This window comes from Gossypium hirsutum, chromosome D05 (assembly GCF_007990345.1).
Source record: "Gossypium hirsutum isolate 1008001.06 chromosome D05, Gossypium_hirsutum_v2.1, whole genome shotgun sequence".
In the NCBI taxonomy this organism is placed as follows: domain Eukaryota; kingdom Viridiplantae; phylum Streptophyta; class Magnoliopsida; order Malvales; family Malvaceae; genus Gossypium; species Gossypium hirsutum.
The window spans coordinates 37180885-37191033 of NC_053441.1; the positions used below are offsets into that span (position 1 = coordinate 37180885).

Here is a 10149-nt window from a genome sequence, read left to right on the forward strand (position 1 = left end):
AAACATATATATATACTTATACATTTGACCATATATATATCAATATATAATTCCATACCTAATTTCAATACAAGAAATTATACCTGTACGTAAATATATATGTGCATAACTATATATTCGAACCTCACACATATGCATATATATATATAACACTCAAACTTAAAATTCATTACAAGAACATATACATATATGTAAGCATACTTTTTCAAATATAGCATATACATATAAATTACAATTCACATATACATATCTATTCGAAACTTCTCATACAATCATGGGTTACATAACTTTAAATAAATCCAAGAGTTTATACACGTATATACCTATATATATATATATTCGCACCATATATATATATATTATACATACCTTTGATTAAAATCAAGAATTTATACCTATGCAACATTCATACTTTAACTAATTTCAATAACTTTTATATATATGTATATATATTCTAGCATTATATACATATATATACATACTCATACCTTTATCTAATTTCAAGACTTGTTCATGTATTTACAAATATATATATTCGAATCTAACATATGCATATATATCTTTCTTACCTAAATTCAATACAAGCGATTTACATATATATACATGCTTATTCGAATATCAACTATACTTTCATACATTTCTTACCTTTATTTCAACCATAAATCTATACAAGATTTTACTTGTATATTCAAACATGCTATATATATAAATATCATCCATACTTCAAATTTTATTCAATCAATATACTTTTAATTATAGCTCAACACATAATACAATTAGTATAAATGTATAAATATTAATTTAATAACTTTTAATTGCTAATAGACTTACCTCGGACGATGGAAAATCGAAGTCGGACGATTATTCGACTAATTTGGCTTTTTCCCAATCTAACTCTGATTTCTTTGGTTCTCGATCTAAATATATTCAAAATAAGATAATTTATTTATTAACACATTCAATTTAATCCAAAAACACATAATTTGGAAAATTACTATTTTGCCCCTAATATTCACACTTTTTGCAATTTACTCCTTATTGCATAAAACACAATTTACACAAAATTTGCCCATACCACACAAGGGCCGAATATTCATGGTTCTCATACAAGTCCACACATTGCATTTATTTCACACTTTAGTCCCCCAAAAATTCAATTTCACAATTTAGCCCTATTTACTCAATTTCACTAAAAATTCCAATACAAAACATATTAATCTAACAAATATATTTCATATTTCACCTACTAACATCATGAAACTCAAGTATTCATCAATGGCACATTTAAAAATCATCCACAATTCACAAAATTAAGATATGTGTTTTGAAGAACACGAAGCAACGATCTTAAAAACGTAAAAATTATCAAAAACCGAAGTAAAACATATCTTTAATCAAGCTAGTTTTGTGCCAAAACTTTAACAAGCATGGATGAATTCTTTCTTTGCTATATTCGGCCAAGAAAGATGAAAAATGACCTTTTTTATGTTTTAATTTAACATATATTAGCATAAATTTTAGTTTACAAATTTAACCTTAAATAAATAAATTATAAAACATATAATATAAGGGCAATGTTGACCATTGCCACCCACTATCATCTAAATGGCTTAATTGCCATTTAAAACCCCTATTTTTGAAAGACAACAACAATTGGGTGCTTTTAGATTTAATCCCTAAATTTTCATTTTATGCGATTTAATCCTTTTATTTAATCGGACACTCAAACAACGAAATTAAAGTACGAAATTTTCACACTAGTAAATTCACACATAATAAACACAGAAAATAATATAAAAATATTTTTCTAATTCAGATTTGTGGTCCCGAAACCACTATTCTGATTAGAGTCAAACCGGGTTGTTACATGTTTCCTCCCAAGCTTCTCGTGGAACTAAAAGGAAATGGGTTCCGAAAGAAGATGCAGCATTGATTTCCTGCATAGTGGACTTGCACAATGTTGGAACCTTTAATGTTGATACGGGGTTCAAAATCGGTTATTTATACGAGTTGAAAAAAATGTTAGAAAAAGCTTAACCCAATACAATGTTGAAGGCTAAACCTAATATAAAATAGAGAATTAGGTTACTAAATAGGGATTGGTCAATCGTGTATGACATGCTTAATGGCCAAAACAATAGCAGTTTTGGTTGGGACGAGCATAGGCAGCTCGTTGTTGCTGAAGATGCGGTTTGAAACTCTTATTTAAATGTAAAAATTATTTTAAGTCTTTATTATCTTATTTATTCTCAACTTATAACTAACATGATTTCCTCATTTTTATAGAGTCATAAAGAAGCCGGTCAATTCAAACATCGTAGTTTCCCTTACTACGACCAACTTACAGCCATCTACGCACGAGATCGAGCGACTGGTAAAGATGCTCAAACAGCCGCTGATGTTATTGAAGAAATAAATGCTCAAACAGCCGCTGATGTACCTACTACAGATATTAATGAAGAAAGAAACGAATTCTATGACTGCGAAGCTGATGTCTCTTTGGATGACATGGATGTTTCTGCTACGAAGTCGCAACCAGATAGAAACCAAGGGGTTCCTCATCTTCAAAGAAGAAAAAGAAGAATTCTGATGCAGGTGATAATATTTCTTCTTCATTTAATAAGGCTGCCACTTTATTGGCCGAAAACATGCGGGCCATTGGTGAACAAATCAGTAGGAGTATTGCCTCCGATGTGGTAGTTCAACAGAAGTTAGAAGAATTCCAGATCATCCAAGAGAAAGCTACAAATTTATATTTAGCCTTATGTGAAATTGAAAGTTTAACCGTGGATGAGCGATATTGAGCTTTGAATAAAATTTCAGATCATCCAACTCAAATGTTCGTTTTCTTTAGTTTACCTTCTGATGCGCGGTTGGAATGGGTCAGAAGATTTCTTTCTAACCATTAAAAATCAATGTTCAAACTTTTTGATGTTGTAAAACTATATAAAATATGGATTATGATGTAGAATTTTATTTTCATCTAACCTTTTGTTAATATAAGTTAATTATGTTTATGCAGAATATAATTCTCAAGTTATATTATGATTTTAGTAAATTCATATAAGAATATTTATTATTAAAAATTTTATGAAATTATATGTCATTATTAAATTATATTTAATAATAATTATTTTAAATTATACAAATTCATATAAGAAAATTTATTATCAAGAATTTTATGAAATTATATATTATTATTAAATTATATTTAATAATAATTATTTTAAATTATACAAATTCATATAAGAAAAATTATTAGTAAGAGTTTTATGAAATTATATATTATTATTAAATTATATTTTTTAATAATTATTTTAAATTATACAAATTCATATAAGAAAATTTATTAGTAATAATTATTTTAAATTTCATTAAATCATATATTTTAATTAAAATATATTTAATAATAATTATTTCAAATTATATTTTATAATCTCATATATTATAATTTTAGTAAATTCATATAAGAATATTGATTATAAAGAATTTTATTAAATATATATTTTAATTAAAATATATTTAATAATAACTATGTTAAAATATGATTAAATTATTTATTATTAATATTAAACAATCTTATTAAAATTTAATAACAATAACAATAATCATTTACCTAAACAAATTTCTGCTAAGGATATTCTAATCATTTTAGTTTTTTCCCATATGCTATTACACCTCCATTCTATTTAACCAAACACAAAAATACTATTACACCTCTATTCCATTCCATTCAACCAAACAAAAAAAATTACCTATTAAGCCTCTATTCCATTAGACCTCTATTCCATTACATCTCTATTTCATTACAGCGAACCAAACGTACTCTAAGTTTCAAATTTGGATTGGCGTTAGATAAATTCTAACCAAGCCGAGTTTAAGCTCTAACTCCATCCATTTATGTAGAAGCATGCACCTTATCTTTAAACTATGATATTAACAAACTTCAAATCTCAAATCAACAACTTATCTGCATATTGATATTACAAATATGAACTCCCCAGAAAAGTTGGGGGGGGGGGGAGCCATTAAAGTTGCCTATACATACACTTCCATAGCCACTCGCCACTCCCAAGGAAAACCCTGCCAAAGGTTAGCTCATAGTCAATACTTCCTCTCCTTTTTTCTTTTTTTTTTGGCTCATCTCTAGGCAGAGGAATAAGTATTCTCTGTCTGAAGCACCACGACAACCAATTTCTTCCTTCGAATTTTACTCTTATACCAAATTTCTTCTCTTCTCTTCGCTAATTTCAGTGAACATGAGTTCATCAACACAAAAACTTATCATCTTTATAATCAATCACCAAAGAGGTAATATATAATAAATAGAACAGACAGAAGAGACCTATGCAAGTCCTTGCGGCAGCTCCAATTAGAATCTTGTTGTCATTGAGTGCTGCGTGTTAACCCACTTCGAGATACGTTTCTGCATAAGTTTGAGAAATTTTATGTTACATTGAATGTCAATGTTTGGAATATACTAAACATGAAATCAAAGGAAAACAAGCTAGCATATTTGCATTTATCGATTACAGGCCTTGACTCTTGGTCAAGCAAGTCACAGAAAATCAATTAGGTGGAATATCAAAAAAGAACTAACAAGTAGATTACTTTTAAAGTGATCACTACTACTTTTAGTACCAAATTACAATGAATCCTAACAGATCAAATGACACTGATTCACATGTTCATTCATGGTCTTCAAACCATCTACAGATTGAAGGGTGCACTAACGTTGATGGGGTAGCTGCAAAACTGACAGATCTCTACTTCATGCTATTAAACATTTGTGGGAGGAAATTTTGTAAGTAGGAGAAGCAAGAAACAAAAAATGCAGTAGCTCAGAGTGGAGCAGAAGCTGAATTTAGAGCAGCAACTCTTGGCTGTTACTCCGACTTGGGTGTGTTATTTTAATAAGAATATGTTCAAATTTTTTAGTATCCCCAAACCCATGTCCGAATATATGTCGGGTATGGATAGTTCAAGAAAAATTAAGTCTAAGCAATTTAGACTTGGAATATGTAATTTGTTATGGCTGGAGAAATTACCAAGAGGCCTAAAGGTTCCTAACTCCCCTCCTGTGACTGTACCGTGACAACAAAGCTACTATCAGTATAGCTCGTAGGTTGGTTGGACATGACAGGACAAAGCACATTGAAGTTTGATTACTCGACTTGCAAACTGGATATGGAAGACATCTTCAAACCTGCTAGGGGGAGAGTGTTGGAAGATTTAAATAAAAATCCCTGAAAATCAGGGATTTGATTATCTTATAAATATTTGGCTTTTAAACCAAATCTGTAGAATATATTGAGGATTTACTTCTATTCTCCAAATAATGTTACTCTAGTAGTGAGACTAATTTTAGCTTGAAGCATTATAGGAAAATGAGAATTATTAAAAGCTAAACAACTATCAGTGGAAAAAAAGCACCTTCCGGTAAGCAGCTGAGCAGCAGACCCCTTGGAGTTACCAAACCGCTTGGCCCGATTCTCATGTTCTTTCTCGACACGCATGGCAGCAACCTCTTTCTCCATAGTGGCTACTTCACGTCGCATCTTTTTAGCCTCAACTTCCATTGCCTTTGTCAATGTTTCCACCTTCTTGGCAAGCATCTGAAAAATACATGGATTACTAGAGCATTTAACTAGAATGATAAATCAATATGATGTTAGATCGAAAGAACACAAGCATCAACCTCAATTGCCTCATCCTTATCCTTAAGGCTTAGATCTTTCTCGTGACCAGCTTTCCTCAAAGCTATGACCTCTTTTTGCAACAAATCATACAATACTCCAGATACATTATCCTCTGCATCCACTGCCAGGAAATTATTTGGTTTTTCATCACTTGGTGCCTCAGCCTTTCCCTCTGAAGGCTGGTTGAGTGAACTATTTGAGTCTGTTCCATTTAAAAGCACTTTTGTCACATCTAACGATCTTGTGCCTCCATCAAATGACTTGGATGTTCCTTTAGCATGCTTCAATACTGTACTAGACGAGAAAGATGATCTCAATTGAAAGCTTGGTGATCTCTTGGATAAAACCCCACTGGGGGTAAGTTTTGAGAAGTTATCAGCTCCACCAAGAGACTGACGCCTAGAACGCCCATTGCTCACACTTCTTCCATCTGATGTACTGCGACTAACACTGTTAGAAGATCCTCTCAAGCTGTCTTCTAGAACTCTGAGCCGCAATAGATATTTCTCCTAGCAAATCAAAATAAAAGCTCTTATTTCAAACCAGCGGCATCAACAAAGAGAACAGAGTGATAATTGTCACAATCAGATTATTACTTTCAACTGTGCTTCAGATTTTGCAGTTCGCTCAGTTATAGCAAGCTTGTCACGAAGTTGCTGCATTTCTCCCTATAAGAAATAAAGTCTGCAGTAAGAGAAATTACTAATTTAAGTGCCTATAGATTTATTTGATGGAGAAACTATCCACAAAAACCTGCAAGCATCTCCGCTCTTCAAGCCATTGTTTTACAGGCATCACTTTGTCATTAGCATCTTTCCACTCATTTGCTACAACTGTGGCCACTCTATTAGCACTTACTTTTGCACGTGCCAGCTCTCGATCAAGTGTTTTTCTTTCCTCCTAAGAAACACCGAAATAATCATTCATTTTGGGAAGAGCTTTAAGAGTATATCGCCAGAAAGTTATCAGGAAAGCTTGGATAGTTAAAAGCTGAGCACATTACATTCATCTCCTGAACTTTCCTCTGGTAGTCCCTCACTGCATTTGCAGCAGCACCACCAGCAAGAACTGCCTCTTCCAGCTCCCTAACTGTTTGCATAAGCTTTTCAACCTCTGCAACCTTTTGGCGATGCATTTTGTCCAAAATTTTGTTTTCTTCCTACCATAGACAGGTCATAGATATGTTACTTTCTTAAACATATGGCGTACTGAGTGAGCAAAAACCTATATACCCAACTCTTGATGCACCTGAAACAGGAAACGCAAAGAATGATGGGAATACCTGGCAAATTTCTATCTGCTTCATCAATTCCTGGTTTTTATTTTGGAGATCATCTACCATGGAAGCTTTCGCCAATGCAAACTCTACAGTTCTTTCAGCATCAATTAAAGCTGCTTCTTTTGATTTAGTTAGACGATCGAGAGCTTTGTTATCATCTTGAAGCTTTGCAATCTGCAGAGAACCAAAAAAAAAACCTAATCAGTGGGGGAATAACCTATCACATATAAGTTTATAAAACATTCTCCAATTCCCTTGGTGAGACAGAACCAGTTGTTGAATTGTCCCAAGAAATACCTCTTGCCGAGCAAGCTTCAGCTCAGCCTCCAAGGGTGCAAGAATTGCTTCAATTGGAGGCATATCATCGTCCTTTTGAGCAGCATGAACCCTCCGCAGAGTGGCCTCAGCTGCAAACTGAGCAGCCATGGATGCCTTCTTCTCATCATTTATTTTCTTGATTTCTAGGTTCTGGAGAACATGTTTCACAAATTAATATAACAGAACAACAGAAAAATAATATGGCTTGAAGAAATTTTTGAAATCATACCTTGCTTTCCAGAAGAGATTCTGTCAGTTTAAGCTTCTCCGCCATTTTTGAGAGATCATCAGTGAGCTATGATACAAAAGAAAATAAATTTGAAATAAAGTCAGTCTCCATCTCAATTACAAAAGGTGTTACAAAAATTCTGGGTCAGAAGACAGATATAAAACCAAATTTCAGATGTGTCCAACACCTTATATTATATATTGAATTACTACCGAAGAAGAAAAAAAAAAAGATAAACTAAAGCCTTTGATGCAAGAGCGTTGCCAAGTGTTGAAGACCTCTAAAATACATAAAGATCAGGAATTCTCCCGAACAAGACAAGATCATTTGCAATACGCAGAAATAGCAAGTCATAAAACAAAAAGGACAATAGATCATTAGAATCTCTCAGCATGAAAGCCAAAATTTCAATCATGAGATCACATGCTACCCTAAACCTCATCAAACAATTAAATTTAGAAAGAAAAAAACATATATAGAAAAAAATTTGTTAGTTATAGGAAGAAGATAACATGCATGGAAGAACATTTGATCTAATAAAAGAACTAACATAAGTTTTAGATTGCACGTAGCACGAAATCTTGTAACAGCTTTAATAGTGACAAGTCAAACAACATTAGAAGACAGGACAAAGCAACTGAACGATGCAAAACCTTAAATTAATTTGCCATAATATACAATCTTAAAATGAAAAGATACAGATACTACAAGGAATCTGACAAAGAAGTCTGATAAAGCATTAAAAAATTATTCATACTGCTAGATGAGACGGCCCATCACTGACTTTCTAAAATTACTAACCAATAACAATGATGAAAAACTCTACCAAACATGACTTCAAGAGTAAAATGCACAGTAAATTGTTCACCCAAAGACCAGAAAGCCAACTTTTCAACCATACAAAGAACAGAGATTTGCTATCAGCAATGTAGACAGAGGCAGGCAGAGCAAATTTACATATAAAGTTTACAGGATCTACTTCAGTAAAACAACAATATACAGTGAAATACAAACAGCCTATGTTACTGGGACACGAAATGAGTGTCAGATAGGAGTAGCATTCGACATGGGTATGTTAGTTTTCTACGTATTTGGAGAGTCCGTGGAGCGTCATCATCTCCATAGACCAATGTATGGATACGCATCAGCACTAATAATTCATGAAAATTGAAGACTGGAGAAACATGGCAAACAGCCCCTTCTTCCATCAGTTTCAGCAGATTATCCATCACTAAACTTCAAACAAATTAAATTCTTTTTCCCCAGAAATCAAACATCCAATAAAGGGGAGGAAAAGCAGTGAACTTTCCACTAAGAACAGACATAATTTAACGAAAAATAAGAAAATTTCAAAACATTTCGAAACAAATTATTACTTTTAACTACCAGTATTACTAAGGCGTTTTCACAATTTAATTATTTTATTAAATTAAAACCTAATAATTAATAATAATAATTTAATCAACCTCTTCGACAGCCTTTTCTCTTAGCCTTTCAGACATCCTTAATGCCTTAATTTCGGCTTGTGCTTCTCCCAATTCTCCATCTTTATCTGTAAACATATCCAAAATATTAAAATAAAAGGAAACGGTTAACCGTTAACTAAAAGCAGCTAAATTGAACCGAATCGAGGCGAAAAACAACTAGATCGAGCCACATTCCAGACCTCTAACTTCATTCTCCAACCGATTAAGCTCAACTTTCACCGGATCCGAACCGTGAAGCAACGTAATGAAGTCGTTATCCGCATCGAAGCTAGGTCTGACAGTTCTCCTCCTCGACGAACCTTTCCCTCCACTCTCCTTAAACGACGCCGACACCGCCAAAGGCGGAGGTGCTCCCGACGTGGTCGAAGTCAACCTCACCGGCGACTCACTTCTCGCATTGCCTGTTACCTCTGCCGCTTCGCCGGCAATCTCCGCCATCTCCGATCCAAACACTTCCTCTCACCACTTCAAATACAAAACAAAAAAAAAAAAGAAGAAGAAAAAGAGTAACTCTTTCCAGGCAGAGTAGTTTTCTTCACATCTAAACCTTGAAGTGGATCCAAAACGATAGGGTTTGAAAATCAGTTGAAATACACAACTGCTCAGCAAATTCTCAGATAATAGAAAAGATTGAGAGAGTGAAGAAGAATGGCTTTAGAGCTGAGAGAGAGATAAATCAGTTATATATAAAAATAATAATAATGTTTTTTTTTTCTCTCTGTAGATTATAGATTTTAAAATCTGGTTACAATGACAGAGTGAGGAGAGAGAAAGGAAGAGAAATGAGTGATGGAGACTTAATTAATTAAATTAAATTAAATTAAATTAAATTCGAGATTACTGTGTGTGTTTAAGAAGTGAAAGCTGCTGCTGGTTGCGCTTCGAAAATTGATTCCACCTCTCTTTTGCCGATGCTTAAAATTGCGACAGCCTTTTTCTATTTTCTCTTTTCTAAAATTACGTTCGCATTAAAAATTAAAATATATCTTCCAGAATTTTCCAAATATTTTTTGACTTCTGATTATTTTTTAATTTAAATAAAAAATTACATTCACAATAAAAATAAAAATAAAAACAAATTATAACTGGGATTCGAAATTTCCTATTTTTGTTAGCTGGCGTGTCTCGGTTACTTTA

The 10149-nt window shown here is 32.8% G+C and overlaps 1 protein-coding gene across 3 annotated transcripts; it reads right to left on the minus strand.

Annotated features, from left to right (window-relative positions):
• Window positions 1-3917: 3917 nt before the first annotated feature.
• On the minus strand, window positions 3918-9924 carry LOC107903943 (microtubule-associated protein 70-4). 3 transcript variants are annotated; one of them, XM_016830168.2, is made up of 12 exons: window positions 9192-9924; window positions 8992-9077; window positions 7526-7591; window positions 7276-7446; window positions 6982-7152; window positions 6703-6858; window positions 6453-6599; window positions 6296-6367; window positions 5699-6208; window positions 5434-5615; window positions 4346-4426; window positions 3918-4244 (listed from the first exon to the last, which is right to left on the minus strand). In XM_016830168.2, exons 1-11 carry the CDS (start codon window positions 9448-9450, stop codon window positions 4387-4389), a joined length of 1860 nt encoding a protein of 619 aa, XP_016685657.2. In that variant the 5' UTR covers window positions 9451-9924; the 3' UTR covers window positions 3918-4244; window positions 4346-4386. The 3 variants fall into 3 exon arrangements, 2 of the variants coding, with proteins under 2 accessions (XP_016685657.2, XP_016685656.2); XR_001686020.2 differs by lacking the exon at window positions 3918-4244 and adding an exon at window positions 5049-5206; XM_016830167.2 differs by having other exon boundaries at window positions 3918-4426.
• Window positions 9925-10149: the final 225 nt, after the last annotated feature.